This window comes from Dromiciops gliroides, chromosome 4 (genome assembly GCF_019393635.1).
Source record: "Dromiciops gliroides isolate mDroGli1 chromosome 4, mDroGli1.pri, whole genome shotgun sequence".
Taxonomy (NCBI): Eukaryota; Metazoa; Chordata; class Mammalia; order Microbiotheria; family Microbiotheriidae; genus Dromiciops; species Dromiciops gliroides.
In genome coordinates, this window is record NC_057864.1 from 402,466,892 (window position 1) to 402,483,145 (window position 16,254).

General features: G+C 40.7%; 1 protein-coding gene across 1 annotated transcript in view; it reads left to right on the forward strand.

Moving 5' to 3' along the window:
* Positions 1-1,325: 1,325 nt before the first annotated feature.
* Positions 1,326-16,254, forward strand: part of SLC22A3 (solute carrier family 22 member 3) — a 143,580-nt gene continuing 128,651 nt past the window's right edge. The window contains 1 exon segment of the mRNA XM_043964152.1: positions 1,326-2,030. Within this exon segment, the coding sequence (XP_043820087.1) occupies positions 1,578-2,030 (453 nt within the window). The 5' untranslated portion in view covers positions 1,326-1,577.

Below are 16,254 nucleotides of genomic sequence, written 5' to 3' on the forward strand. Positions count from 1 at the left end.
GACTTTAGGAAGATTGCCTTGATAAAGTCCTCTCCTTGATATTCAAGGCTCTCCATAACCTGGTACCACTTCATCTGTCTAGCTTACTAGCATTATTCCTCTCAAGCACTATGAGCTCTTGCCAAAATGGTCTAATTCCTATTCTCTATCTGGGCAAATTGTCTTCAAACAAGAGAATGACTTCCAGCTTCCTGTTTGCTGGTTAAATTCCTTCTCATCCTTTAAAACAACAACAACAACAACAACAAAAGCCATCTCTTCCATGAAGTCTTCCCTTATCTCAATTTGGCAATGACATTCCTTCCCTTTGTCCTCACAAAGCACTTTGTTTTGCACTTTTCCAATGGCTTATAATGTATAAATATCTGTTGAAGTTTTATAACTTACTAGATTGTCAGCTCCATGAGGCCAATGAAACCTGCTTTGTTTAAACCTTCTCTTTTCCAAACTTAATATACCTATATATGGATAAATCCATCCAACCATCCTCTATCTAATCTATTATCCATCCATCTATCCACCATCCCTTCATCCATCTATCTATTATCTATCATCTACCTACCTACCTCTTAAGCATTTAAGGTCCTTCGATCACACTGTAAGCATTAGTGCTTTACTAGGCTTGTGCAAGCACATATGTACATATATAGGTATGCATATAGACCTAGGTGTTTCAAAAGTCTTAAGGCAGTTTTAAGATTAGTTTCCCAGAGAACACAGTCTTGTGTTCGCATATTCATACGTATATACATACATATACACACACAGACATACATATGGTGGTCATAGACTTGTGTCTCTTAGATGTATATACATCTGGAATTGATGAGAAATAGAGAAAAGTAAAGAAGAAACTGTTAGGACCAGGTAAACTGTCACCGATTTAGATTTCAGGATTGGACTCAGCCTGTTGTGGCTAGCAAGAAGTTAAAGAAAGAGTCGGTCTAGTTAGTGACTCTGAAAGATAGTGGGGACCCGGATTGTTCCTGAAATTGGAGCCTATCGCAAAAGGGCCTCACCAGGGCAGTAGCCCAGGACGCCACTGGCCAGAGGGGGCCGCTCCCCGTTCGCCGCCTCCCACCTCCTGGAGCATTCCGCGTCCGGGGCAGCAGCTGCGCCTTTAAGCTGGCCACCTGACGCTGCCTCTGCCCGGCTTCTATGCCCACCCCTGAAGGTAAGGCTGTGGGCTGTTGGAGTGGGAAAGGGAGAAAGAGACTTGGTTCTTGGCATGATGCCAGAGTTGTGAGGTAGGGACGCGGGAGGGGGGCGGTGAAGGGAGTGGGAAAGAAGAGGCTTGGGTGCGTGGGGATCACTTGTAGGAAACTGCCTCGGGCAGCAGAGTTGCACCCAAAGGGTGGGGGAGGGGCGCGGGCAATTACACCAAAGTTGGAGGAGAAGCGGCGGCGGCAGAGAGTGCACAGAAGCCACGCGGGTCCCGGAGAAGCGGAGTAAGGGAAAGAAGAAGCGGCTGAGGAGGAGGGGAGGAGGAGGAGGAAGAGAAAGAGAAGAAAGAGGAGGAGGAGGAGGAGGAAGAAAAGGAGGAGGAAGAAGAGGAGGAGGCTGGATTCTTTCGCACGATGCCCTCCTTCGACGAGGTGCTGCAGAAGGCGGGCGAGTTCGGGCGCTTCCAGCGGCGGGTGTTCCTGCTGATGTGCCTGACGGGCATCACTTTTGCCTTCCTCTTCGTCAGCGTGGTCTTCCTGGGCATCAGCCCGGACCACTACTGGTGCCGGGGTCCCAGCGCCGCGGCGCTGGCCGAGCGCTGCGGCTGGAGCCCCGAGGAGGAATGGAACCGCACGGCACCCGCCCGGAGCGCGCGGGAGTCGGGAGTCCGCTCCGACGGGCGCTGTGAGCGCTACGAGCTAGAGGCGGCCAACTGGAGCAGCGCTGCGGACGCCGCCACCGCCGCCGCCGCGGGGGGGCTGAGCTGCAGCGACCCGCTCGCCTCCTTTCCCAACCGCACGGCGCCCTTGGTGCCCTGCCAGGGCAACTGGAAGTACAGCCAGTCCCACACTACCATTATCAGCGAGGTAAGGGGCACAGGGCGCTGAGCTGGTGTAGGGGCTGGGTTTCGTGGCCAGGGACCTTCCGCCCCCTCGGTGGGCGCTCCCTTAAGAGAACAAGTGCAGTGAAGCGCACAGAGCTGGAATGCGCTTGACTCGGGCTTGGGAGGACCTGAATTCAATTGAGCCTCCAGCACGGACTAGCTATGTGGCCCTGAGCAAACAGACCAGTCTCGCAGAGCCTGAGTGTCCTATGTATGTAAAATAGGAATAATCGTAGCACCTGCCCTGGAATCAAATGAGATCATGTAGGTCAAGCGCTTTGTAAGCGCTCCCTCAATAGATCAATACTAGCTATTATTATTAAGCGAAATGAGCCCTGCCCCTCTTTCCTCCTCCATTTCTAAGGGGATGGGAGGGAGAGGTGTTCAGTGTCCTGAGGTCAAAAGAGGAAGGGGTTATAGTCGAAGGTAAGTGGAGCTGAGGGACAGAAGTGAGGTGAAGAGGGGATGAGCTTTGGAGATGCTCCAGATGTGAAGGTGATAGGCTCGAAATACCTGTGAGACCACTCATTTTCCTCTGTGTGGTTTTCCCATTTGAATGTTAATGGAAAGGAGACTTTATCTGATCCCTGAGATGCATGGAGTTGACCTTTGGTGATGAAATGATAAGTGGTCTTATGCCACCCCCAACTCCAACCAAAGATTTGATGAAATCTTGCCATTCTCAGTTAATTTGGACGTTTAAGTGGAAACACTTCTATGACCTATCATTTTGGAAGGAGTGGGCACCAATGCAACCACAAATGCAATCACACTCATTGGCACTGGTTTATTTGTGGTTGCGATGGCATTTATATAGTGTACAATTCAGTGGGTCTCCTTTAGGTGGTCACTCCAAGAATCCTATCTGTCATAATATATCCATGCCTTGGTAGGTTTTATGACTGTCTTCCCATGAGTTCTTTGCAGAGGATACATCCTAAAAGTAGGGTTAGATTTCTTCTAAGATCTTTAACTGGGTTGAGTACCAATGCAAAATAGTGTTCATTCATCTGTTATACCATAGTGACTTTAGGTACCTGCCCTCACCTCCTTTTCCATCACATATTTTGAGAAATGTACTTGCTAAAAGGCTTTGCCTCATCTAAATCCCTTCCTTTGCTTTTTTTTTTTTTTTTTTTTTTTTGCAGGGCAATGAGGGTTAAGTGATTTGCCCAGGGTCACACAGCTAGTAAGTGTGTCAAGTGTCTGAGGCCAGATTTGAACTCAGTTCCTCCTGAATCCAAGGCCAATGCCACCTAGCTGCCCCCCCCTCCTTTGTTTTTTACAAGAATTCTCCAAGGTACCTAGGATAGGAATTAGAACATTATACATATGAGAAAAATGATGGTCATAGACATGAAGTGACTTGCCCTAAGTCACACAACTAATTAAAGGGAGAATATGAACTTGAACCCAAAGCCTTCCTCATCCAAGTCTAGCTCACCAATATGCTTCACTGCCTTTCTATGTATAATATATATGGTATGTATATGTACACATATATATGTATCTATACCCACATATAAATATCAGATAGATATTATGTAGATGCTATATTGTCTACTTTGTATGTGTGTATCTGTATGCTTGACTTCTTGAATCCAAAATGGAAGGACACAACATATTACAGTTAATCCTGGATTAAGACATTTGTGTAATAGCTCGCTAGTATGTAATAGTCCAGGGTTTATAAAAGACTTTCCCCACAATTTTGAAAGGCAGATAGTATAAGTGTTATTACCTCTTTTTATAGAGAAGGAAATAGACCCAGAGAAAGAATCATTTGTTCAAATGCACACACCTGGTAAAGCCAGGAGACTTCCCCACAGGTTCCTAGTCTTAGCGCATGTTCTTTCCACTACAGGATACTGCCTGTCACAAACTTCAGAGAAATTTTTGTAACAGAACAGCGATGGCTAAAAGCTAGACATTTCTCATCATTGCTTCCATTGGAAAGCTGAAATCGTGAACAAGAACTTTTCATTTCTCTCTTTCTCTAACTCCTGGAAAGTTAACAGGAGGGATCTACTGAATCTGACTTGACTTTTTGCATTGCCATTAGTTGACAGGAAGGTACTATTTTAAGAAAGTAAGAACCCTGTTTTGTGGATGGTTTCCCGGAGGATTTGATAGTTTACATTGCCTATAGTAATCCATGGCACAGAACTAGGACTGCCCTTTCCTGTGCCTTTAGTAACATGGTAGTTCATCCTTAGAACAATTGCTGATAAGGAGGTCATTTAGAAAAAGGGCCTACTGCTGTTGAATTCTATAGCCTTTGAAATAATCCCTGACAAAAAGTCACCGGATAGAGTATTAAAAATTGAAAGGTAAGGGGGGCAGCTAGGTGGCGCAGTGGATAAAGCACTGGCCCTGGATTCAGGAGTACCTGAGTTCAAATCTGGCCTCAGACACTTGACACTTAATAGCTGTGTGACCCTGGGCAAGTCACTTAACCCCCATTGCCCCACAAAAAAAAACAAAAAGCAAAACAAACAAAAAAAATTGAAAGGTATTTGTTGACACCTATAATTAGGCATTTAAGATGACATCTGTCAGGAGAAGACAATAAGGAAGGGTGAAGAGATGATCAGAAAGTATTCACTAAGCATCAAACTAGCTATGATAACATAGTACTAGGAGTATGTCAGTAGAACTACATATCATTGCTGTCCTTGATTTCCTTTCTCTGTAATAATAGCTGATCTTTATACAATGCTTTAAAGTTTGCAAATCACTTTACACACCTTACTTTCCACAAGGCACTTTACCTTTCCTTATAGAGCCATACTATAACCCTGTAGGTAATGTTATTATCCCCATTTTATAGACGAGAAAACTGAGGCTCAGAAAGGTTAAGGAACTTGCTTGTGGTCCCACACCTCATAAGCATGAGTGTCAGCATTTGAACCCAGGTTTTTCCAAGTCCAAGTTCAGTAGTCTGCTGCTGCTCCATATGAAACAGCTAAGCTCTGAAGATAATTTCAAATGAATAGAAAATGTATATTCTGTACAAACTGTAGTGGGTAGTGAAGGTAAAGAGTCTGTAGAGAAAAAGTATGAAGAGTTTATTACATTAAGAGTGCTTTAAAGCTTTTATTTATACAGGATTAGACTTGGCTGGTTATTGCTATATCTGATCATTTTGTGGTTTTATTTTTGTGCAACCTTTGACTTTTGCTAATTCATGTAACAATGACAGACAGTTTATGAAGACAACTGTAATTCAGGTGAATTTTTACTTTCACACGCTCACTTAAAAAGCTTAGTGGTCACATACTCCACGTGAGGCTCAAATAAGCAAACTGTTTTCTGAAATTGCTTATAGGATTTTGAACTATTAAAGATTTTAGGCTATATACTTAACATCATTGTTTTCTGTATCTTTCCCAATATTTTCTTTCTTTTAATGAGGACACTTGTGGTTAATGTAAATACAGAAGTTCTTCTTCTTATTGCAGTTACCTTTGAAGTGAGGCCCTTTTGTGTACTTAGGGGACCACTGGCAAGTTTTACATTTTACTTTCATCCAAACTGAAGGAATGAATTCCAGCTAAAAGAAATATACTCCATTGGTTTCCATTAAGGGACCTAGGTTCTTAGTTCCTCAAGAAAACACAATTTTCAAGGAATAGTCATGACCAGGAAGTCTCAGAAGTCTCCAGTGAATTTGTCTTCCAATCTATTGATTCAAGGCTCTGATTCCTGTTCAAATGTAAACACCTCTAGGAGTCTGTGATCTGTGAGTAAAAGGATTGTGGGAAAAGAAAAGGATGAGGGCACTGGGTGCCTGAAGAGGAGGAGGGGCACAGAGAGAAAACAAAAAGTAAAGGTCAGAGAGTCTGTGCCAAAGACAAAGTTCACCTGGTTGTTTTTTTTTTTAATGGTTTTGTATAGGGCCAGCCCTGATCTTGTTTTTTCAATGATGAGACACCCCCCCCCCACCCAAATCTCCCTTCCCCAAACCATAAAAACAGAGGCTCTGGTCATCTCTGTTCAGCTGATTATCCACCAAGAGACAAAACAAGTTGAGTTGATGAGCTGTCATACCCCTGGCAGAATGGGCTTTTCTATGTTTATGAAGGAAGGGAAATGGAGAATGCACCATCCCAGCCTTCCTCCCCACCAGTTTGACAAGTGAACACTCAGTAGCTCGGGCTGTGTTTTTCATATGCTGGATGCCCTCAATTTACAGGGATGACTTGGAGTAGGGAAGGAAGCAAAAGGGAAAAGGGAAAGGCTGGTTGTCTAGAGCAGTCATTTTTACTTACTGACATTCAGAGTACAGAAAAGGCTTTTCTCAGCTGCTCCACAGCTCATGAGTACATCTGTGATGTCAGATTAGGGATCCTCCAGAGGCAGCTGGACACACACTCAGTCCTCCTAGGGGATCAGTGAGAGGCAAGAAGGAAGGTTTGTCTCTTAGAAGTTCAGAAGATTACATTACATGAATCCAAACTGGAATAGAGAAATAAAGTTAAAAACATTTCAAAATTAGTTCCAACATTTCTCCTCCCACTTCTTTCTCCTCTCTTCCCTTTCCCCATATTCACTCCTCTTCCTACTTGCATATTTATTTTGAGGGGCTAAGACCACTTCTAAAAGTTTCTGGTGACACCTTTCAGAAAGAAATATGATTAAACTTTTGTTCAGAAGTACCGGGGAAAATGACTAACATTTATTGCTGAGTGATATTGTTAATTATCCTGAAGTTGACCATAACCGAAATTAGACAGATTTTTTAAAAAGTTGTGTTTCTTTTTGTGTGGTCTAACACCTGGCAGTGGTCCAAGTGGGAGGCTTGAAAGACTGTGAGCAGATACTGTTATCAAAAACCTGCCTCTAGATAACACAGGCAATTTGGAATCATTGTTACACATTCCAATAAAAGAAGAACTCGCTTTAATGTTTTTCATTTTTGTATATTCTACTTCATATTTTCTTAGGTTACTTTGCCTAGATCTCCCATCAAACTACTACTAAAAATGATGGTGCTGGGTTTTTTTTTGTTTTGTTTTGTTTTTGTTGTTATTTTTTAATAATGTCCTCCTGTGATTAGTAGGTGCATAATAAATATTTGATTAATTGAATTAGCCTGACCTACCTAACCAATTTTTAGAATCCTGTTTTGGAAAATAAAAAGGAGAAAGGGAAAAGAAATAAGAATGGGGAGTATTTTTGGAAACTTCTCTGACGTTAAACTCTAGGCCTTTTATTAATCATAGAACAGCTTGGGGCATGATTAGGCAACATAGCGTAGTGGAAAGAACACTAGATAGGACTCAGGAGACCTGGGTTCTAGCCTTCCCTCCACCACTCACCAGTGGTTTGAGCTTGTACAAGTAACTTAGCCTTTCTGAGTATCAGTTTCCCCATCTGTAAAATGAGGAAGCAGGACTGGATGGCCACTGAAGTCCCTTTTTAGCCCTATAAAGTCTATGGTTGTAAATTTCCTTCTATTAACTTGTCCTACCCTGATACAAAGATGATATTTTAAGTGCAGGATTAATTTCTCAGCCTAGTTATTATTTAAAGTAAATATCGTAAAAGGGCTATTTACTGCTCTCTAAAAGTTGGATTAAAGTTCACACTACTGAACTAGGGGTGGGGAGTTGAGAAACAAGTATTTATTTGGCACCTGCTAAGTACTAGCTAAGTACTTTACAAATATCATTTCACTTGATCCTCACAACCCTGGGAGGGAAGGGGTGATATTATTATCATCCCCATTTTATAGTTGAGGAAACTGAGGCAGATAGAGGCTAAGTGACTTGTCCAGGGTCACACAGCTAATAAGTGTTTGAAGTTGAATTTGAACTCAAGTCTTTCTTACTCCAGACCCAGCACTCAATCCATTGTGCTGCCTAGCTACCTCTATTAATGACAATGAATAGGTATTTTATAAATGAATGAACTTGTGGATTTGGATTTTATAAATCTGGAATGGAGTTTTCTCCATAAAATATTTTGTAGACTTTGTCATATTAAATTGGGTGAGAAGGGTTTTTTTTGGGCGGGGGACAAGTATGGGTTGCAGAGATATTTTGGTTTTCAATAAACAAGGTATGTTCATACCTTGCTTTATATTTAATGCCCACTTTAGTCTCTGTTTCCTAGTAAACAAGACAGAAAGAGATGAAGTGAGTCTGATCGAAGAATGGTACAGTGAGAAAATGCTTGTGCTGGATATTTTTTCTTTTAGTGGGGCAATGAGGGTTAAGTGACTTGCCCAGGGTCACACAGCTAGTAAGTGTCAAGTATCTGAGGTTGGATTTCAACTCAGGTCCTCCTGAATCCAGGGCCGGTGCTTTATCCACTGCACCACCTAGCTGCCCTCTTGTGCCTGATATTGATATGATATGGATGCAAACTAGACATTAATACACCTTCCCCTATAATATTCATTATCAACATTCTGAGTCAGCCAGTTGGAGAATTTTGCATCCGCAGCAGAGAAGACAATTTAGAGCCATGGATCTGGAGTCAGAAAGTCCTGATTTCAAAGTTAGCCTCAGACACTTAACTGCTGTATGACCTTAGGCAAGTCACTTAACCTCTGTCTACCTTAGTTTTTTCATTTGTAAAATGGAGACAACAATACTTCTTGGCATTGTTGTGAGACTAAAATAAGATATTTGTAAGGGTTTGGTTTTTTAAAAAAAAATAAACCTTAAAGTTCTATATAAATTCTAGCTATTATTCCATTTTGTTGTCCTTCACTCTTGAAGAAGACCATGACATCAGGGTGATGTAATGACTTTCACTGAATTGGATTTAAAGTGAAGAAGGGCTGTGCAAGGTCACCAACTTCGCTCTTTCCTCCAGAGTCATCTGGGTCCAGTCGCAAGACATATGTCAGGAGGACTGGAAATAGCCCCCAGAAGTTTAAGGCAACTGGGGTTAAGTGACTTGCCCAGGGCCACATAGTAAGTATCTGAAATAAGATTTGAATTCAGGCCCTCATGACTCCAGGGCCAATGTTCTATCCATTGTAACACCTAGCTGCCCATTATTCCATTTTGTATATAGCCTAAATCAAGGGATGGGAGTAGGAGTTGAGGGTATAAACATCTTTCCTTACAGTATAACATTTTGATTGGTTCTATTGTCAAGCCTTAAAACCTTCTTGACTTGGGTGTTCAGGCCAAGTTTCAAACAGAACGATTTTTAAAAATATATGCACACTACAAAGGTCTGAATTCCTTGGCTTTGCCAAAATAATATTGACAATATTGTTATCTTCAGTAAATAGTTTTCTTATTTAAATGTTTTCAGTAAATTCCTTATCTGATGCTTCCTCTTATCAGAGTATTCCAGTGCCTCCTCATTGGGAGGTAGAAGTGACCCTGTATTCTTCTTCCTTCCTTCCTTCCTTTCTTTCTTTCTTTCTTTCTTTCTTTCTTTCTTTCTTTCTTTCTTTCTTTCTTTCTTTCTTTCTTGACAATGAGGGTTAAGTGACTTGCCCGAGGTCACATGGCTAGTAAGTGTCAAGTGTCTGAGGCCAGATTTGAACTCAGGTCCTCCTGAATTCAGAGCCAGTGCTTTATCCACTGTGCCACCTAGCTGTCCAGTGACCCTGGATTCTTGAAGGCTTACTTATGTCAGTAGAACCCAAGTTCTGTTGGGAAAGGCTTCAAGTATGGTCACAGCAGCGAACTCTGTTAATTTTTCTATAGGACCAACTAAAACTAAGCCTGAAGGAGGTCGTCACTAAAAGATTGGTCTTTGGGCAATGAACTTTTTGGCTACCACAATTCATGAAACACTCTGCTAAGGCATGGAGGGGCTAGAATCTGTATCTGTCAGAGAAAAAAAAAACAGTGCCCTTGAAATTAGATTCTTAAATATAAAAGTAAAATTTTTGTATGATGAAAATGGAGACGAAGAGCCCATTTCACATATAGAATTCTCCGTTTCAAGATTGTCTGAAATAATTTGGTGACTCTCAGATTGTTTTTCAGTGGTTGCTAGTGAGTACATGTGGCTTTGATACAATTCTACCATCCATATACTTCCTATGTTAACTATCTCCACCATGAGATGTGTGTAATGATGTAGCATAGATCTCTTTTTTTTTATTTAAATTTTTTTTTTTTTAGTGAGGCAATGGGGGTTAAGTGACTTGCCCAGGGTCACACAGCTAGTAATTGTTAAGTATCTGAGGCCGGATTTGAACTCAGGTACTCCTGATTCCAGGGCTGGAGCTCTATCCACTGCACCACCTAGCTGCCCCTATGTAGCATAGATCTCATGAGTTTCCTAAAGTTGGGCATTGTGGATAATAATATGCAATTTCCCATCTATTGTATTATCTACCAACACACTGGGAACCATATATCAAATAGCATAGCTTTTAATTAATAATTGCAAATTAAATAGGGAAGCAAAATCTTTGTTCCCCCCTTCTCACTCTCTAGACAAAGGAATACAATCTCCCAATAGTTTCCCTTGCTGCTGGTAGGCGAGGGATGGATCACGGTGAGACAACTCACATTTGTAGAGTTGACTCCCAGCTGGAATACTTCTTACAGCTGTGTTTCCTAGCAACCAGTAAAGAAAGAGTACAGGTTTTAAACTAGACAGCCTCCCTCTGAAGCTGCTCTTTGCTGCTTCTCCCTTGATCTACTCTTATTATCTGCCGTTGGGTTTCCTAGCCATGCTTTTGCCACCATATGTTGGAGCTTTTGTTGTTGCTGGGGCTTCTTTGGACTCAAAGAGATTCATTTGAAATATTCCTTAACCAACTTGCCTGGGGTTAATCAACACATTTATAGCTCTTTTGTTAGTCTGACCTTCCAACTTCACACAGTCAAGTCAATAATAGTCAATGAACATTTAAGTGCCTACTATGTCTCAGGAACTGTGCTAAACCCCAGGAATACAAATATGAAAAAGATAATTCTTGCCCTCAAGAAGCTTACAATCTAATCAATGAGAGAAGATAACACAGAAAAGAAGGCAAAAAGGGATGGGGGCAGGGGGAGAAGGGAGGTATGGTTGAGAAACCAAAGAAGTCCAAAATAAGTGCAACTAAGTGGGAAATAAGGAAATGTCCTAGAAGACATTTCAGTTCTGTTTCCCACCTTAAATGGAGGAATTTATGGCTCCACCCTCCAAATGAGAGGGGCAGAGAATGATCACAATAAATATACACAAAAATCCCTGTAGGTCAAACTCTCCTTTTTGTTTCCCAACCCTGCCATGAGGAGACCTTTTCTAATATTTAAGTTCTTGTGAGTAAAGTCCTTTCAGTTCCTGTCTGGTTCCTGGCAGCTAACAGTAGAACCATGCAAATAACTTTGATGTTTCCATAAATCACTTGGCAACACAGGAGGGAAGGAAGCCCCCCATTCTTGCCACTATATCCAATTCCTTGTATCCCTTAAAATAATAGTTATTATGGTGATTATTGGTGATGAATTGGATCTGAATGATGGGGTTAGGTTAAAGGGCAGAATAGGTTAAGGAGAAAGAACAGTTGAAGATTTAAGGGAATAGGAAAAGGAGTTTGATTTTATCTTATTCTAGTCATGTATTGGTTCTATTTTCATTGCTTAAAACTCTTCTAGTTAGCTCCCTGGACTTTCAGTAACAGGTTTCACTTTAGCAGCAGCAGTTTTCACATATTTGCCTTTGGTAGATAAGATGCCTGTACTCTTGAGTCAGGAAGATCTGAGTTTAAATTCTGCTTCATACCCTAGTAGTTGTGTGATCCTGGGCAAGTCATTCAGCCTGTTTGGTAACCTACAGTGTTGTGATGGTCAAATGTAATGAACTATAAACAGCATTTTGCAAACCTTAAAACACTATATAAATGCTAGCTATTATTATACAGAATGATGATTATAAATTGGTTCTTTTAAAAAAATTAATGTTATTTTTGTTGATATCTTTTGTTTTGATATTACCTTAATTTCTGACTACTTCCCTCTTAAAAGAAAAGATGTTGGTTTTAGGGCAACTAGGTGGCCCAGTGGATAGAGTGCCAGGTCTGGATTCAGGAAGACCTGAGTTCAAATTCAGCCTCAGATACTTACTAACCCTGGGCAAATCACTTAAACCTGTTTGCCTCAGTTCCTTGTCTACAAAATGAACTGGAGAAGGAAATGGCAAACCACTCCAGTATCTTTGCCCAGAAAATCCCAAATAGGGTCACAAAGGATCAGACCTGACTGAAACAACTGAACAACAACAAAAATGTTGGGTGTGGGGGTAGGGAAGAGTATGTCAGCCAAACCAACAAATACTTCAGCTGTGCCTGAGAATACGTACACTATTCCTCCCCTCACCAGACCTCTCCCCCAACACACCTGTGAAAAGAATGGGGGAAGGTGTATTTTTTTAAACTCTTTTCCAAGGCCACTCTTGGGCATTATAATTACACATCATTTAGTTTTGGTTTTTTGTTCTCCGAGTTTATGCCACTGTTCATTCTCTCTCTCTCTCTCTCTCTCTCTCTCTCTCTCTCTCAAATATGTATATGTAAATTTTTTTCTGCCTATAGAAATCATTCTTGCTCTCTCAATCTCCCTTAGTTTACAAAGATTTTATTCTTTGTGTCTAAGTGAATATTCTTTTGTTATCAGCTGTATCTTGAGGGTTTTTGTGTATCTTTAGATATTTTTTAAAAATACTTTGTTGTATTTAATGAAGAAGGAACAGAAGCAGCACATTTCAATTACATTAACATATTAGACTTTGTGAAGTTTCTTTCTCTGAAACACTTTTACCATTTTGGGGAGGTTTTTGTTTGTTTTTTCTTTCATTATTGTCTTGCAAAGGCAGAGTTGATTTTTTTGTTAATCCTCCCTCAAGGATAAGTTTGAAATGCCACCAGTATGATGATGTCCAAAATGAGACTAGATAATTTTTCCCCCAAGATGAACAGAAATGAAAGGAGTGTGTGTCCTAGAAGAGATTGAATCTAGCTCTAAGTAGCCCTGGGCCTTAGTGGGCGTACTGCAGGCAAATGAGGGAGCTGGGTAGAGCATTGGCTTTCCATCAAAGGAGAGTACACACAGTATAGCATTTGGTGTTTATGATCCTTTGGGTTTTGCCAGTTTTATCAGGAGGGCAATATCAGGTTTCTGGGACAATAGTCCATATCCTTGTAATTTAATAAAACTTAATTTAATAAAACTTAGTATTCACTTCAGCCTCCCTAAAAGATGATAAAAATGTCCTTTATGAGGTCCGCACTTACATAAACCAGCATGTATCCCTTTTTATGGTGAGTAATCCAGGCCTCTCTCCAAGGGTACACCCTTTTGCTGTCTTTCTCCCCCACCCATATTTGACAGCATCGTACGTCCCGACTGCCATTTTTTGTTGTTGCTTATGTCCAGCATACGCACAGGACAGCTCTGATTTCATAGAGTTATTGCCAACTGGAAAGGTTAAGCAACAGCACAAGATGAAAGGAAACATGTGTGGCCCGAGCTGGTAATTTATTAAGAGGATTTTGATGCCATAAATTGTTGCCCCTGAAAAATAAACAGAGAAGAGTAAGGGCCAAAGTCTCCTATTCTGAAAACTGAACATAGATTTGTGGACATTAGAAAGTCGCAGGGGAAACAGTTCATAAATTTATTTTTGCTTGTTTTCATAATTAATATTTGGCAAGTTGTTCTTGAGACATGAACCCCTTTGTTACTGCTTTTTATTAAATAGCTAAAAGAAATGCAGAATTTTAGAGATGTAAAGGACTTTAGTACCCATCTAGTATAACTGATGCATGAAAGGACATCCTTGAGGAGTAGCCATCCTTCTTCTTCTTCTCCTTCTCCTTCTCCTTCTTCTTCTGCAATTGGAATTAAGTGACTTGCCCAGGGTCACACAGCTAGTAAGTGTCAAGGGTCTGAGGCCGGATTTGAACTCAGGTACTTCTGAATTCAGGGCCGGTGCTCTATCCTCCGAGCCATCTAGCTGCCCCAATCCAACTTCTTGAAGACCTTGACGGGGGAGAGGGGAAGAGGTGTGTGGAAACGATGGAGAGATCCACCATCTCCTGAGGCAACCCAATTCACTTTTGGATTTCTCTGATTGTTAAGAAAGTTCTTCCAATATTAAGCCTAAATTAGCTTCTTCACAATTTCCTCCCATTATTCCTGGTTCTGCTTTCTTTGAGACCAACCAAAACCAAGTTTAAACTCTTCCCCATAGATTGGCCACTCTTAAACTTAAAAATAGCTGTCATGCCCCACCCCTGAGTCTTCCCCACTTCCAGCTAAACATCCCCAGGTTATTCTTCCTCATATGAAACAGACTCAAAGACCTTCGCTATCCTGGCTGCTCTCCTCTGAACAGTCTCCAGCTTACCAGTGTATGTCTTAAACTATGTTACCTGTGATTGAACAAAAATAATGAAGTGAAAATTTCAATGGATGCTCATGAAAAATGTTAAGTAACCAGGAACTGGGGGCTGGGGGGAGGGGAATCTAATGAACAGGACACTATTAACTCTACTGTAGTTTTTTTTTTTAAGTTTTAGTGATTTTTAAGAAAAATTTAAATTCAATAATTCAATTATTTTTTTAAAAAATGAGTGACATTCTAATGTATTTTTAGTTGTGTGGATTACCTGCCCAAATACATAATCTTAAATCTTCCTTCCTCTGCTACGTAATGTCATTCCAACTTCTCTCCACAAGTATTGCCTATAATACCCAACCTGTCTAGTGTTTCTTGAGAATAAAAATTCATTTTGATATTTTTCTAAGCTAAAAAGTTTACAACCAAGGACACTCTGCTATAGAAAGTAAAATAATTTACTGAACATATTCTGAAGTTAAATGACATTTAGATTATCAACTCCATTAACAAAACAAAAGTTAATTTATCATGCCATTGGCAAAGAGGAACAGATCAGTTAATTTGTCATAGGATTTTTTTTTTTTGGTGTTTTTTAAAAAATCTTTGCGGGGCAATGAGGGTTAAGTGACTTGCCCAGGGTCACACAGCTAGTAAGTGTCAAGTTTCTGAGGCTGAATCCAAGGCCAGCGCTTTATCCACTGCACCACCTAGCTAACCCCCTTGTCATCAGATTTTAGAGCTGCTGGAGGTCATCTAATCCAATCCCCAAGTTTTACAGATGAGGAAACTGTTTTCAACAATTCAATTCAACAAACATCTATTAACCACCTATAGAAGACAAGGTTCTGTGCTGGAGATTTAGGGGAGGAAATGTCATAGTCCATGCTTTTTAGGATTTTATAATGTAGTAAATTTACTGACTTGTTTAAGGTTGCATCATTCATTAGGGACAGAATGACCAGATCATTTTTTATAACCACAGTGCTCTTTCCACTTCTGATATCTTCTTTCCTCATTCCCTATACCTTTCATCTCCATCCTTTCCATTTTTCCTGCCCCTACCTGAGTTCAGGACTTCATATCTCACCTATATTATTGCAATAGCCTCCTAGTCAATTTCCCTACCCCCCTTTCCTTATATTCATTTGCCCATGCAATCCCTCTTATATGTGACTGCCATTCGATTAATCTTCCTAAATGCCCATGAAAACAAAAATAACTGCTAAAAAAATCTTCATAGACTTTGTTGCCTACAGAATAAAATACTAATTCCTTATTTGCCATTCAAAGCCCTCCAATGATCTATCCCTAAACTTTCTTTCCCCAGCTGTATTTTTCACCCTACACTCCAATCAAATTGGGTAACTTGTTATTGTTCCAAGATGATTTGGGGTTTTTTTCCCCTTTTCTCCTCCTTACCCCCAACCCCTTGCCCCAGATACACACATTCACCTAACAAAACCCTACCCAACCTTGTAGGACCAGCTTGATGCTCCATCTGATATAAAACCTTCTGTGATAACTCTAAACAATGTGTATTTAGATCCTGGTCTCTTAGGGCCCCTTTTGACTGCTCTGCTCTTACAACATTTATCACATAATGCTTTGCAATGACAGTTAGACATGTATATGTAAGATCAGTGCTAGATTTGGAGTCAAGAACCTATAGGTGCAAGTGACTTCACCTCTCTGAGACTCAGTTTCCTTCCTCTACAAAATGGCTATACTAATACTTGTCCGTGCCTCATAGTATTGTTGATGAGGAAAGCTGTTTAAATAACACAGTACTATCTAATTATAAGCTATTTTCCCTCTTAATAGATTTAAACTCCTTGAGGGCAGAGACCATTCCTTATAAATCTTTTTATCTCCTTTAGTTTTTAGCTCTAATGCTT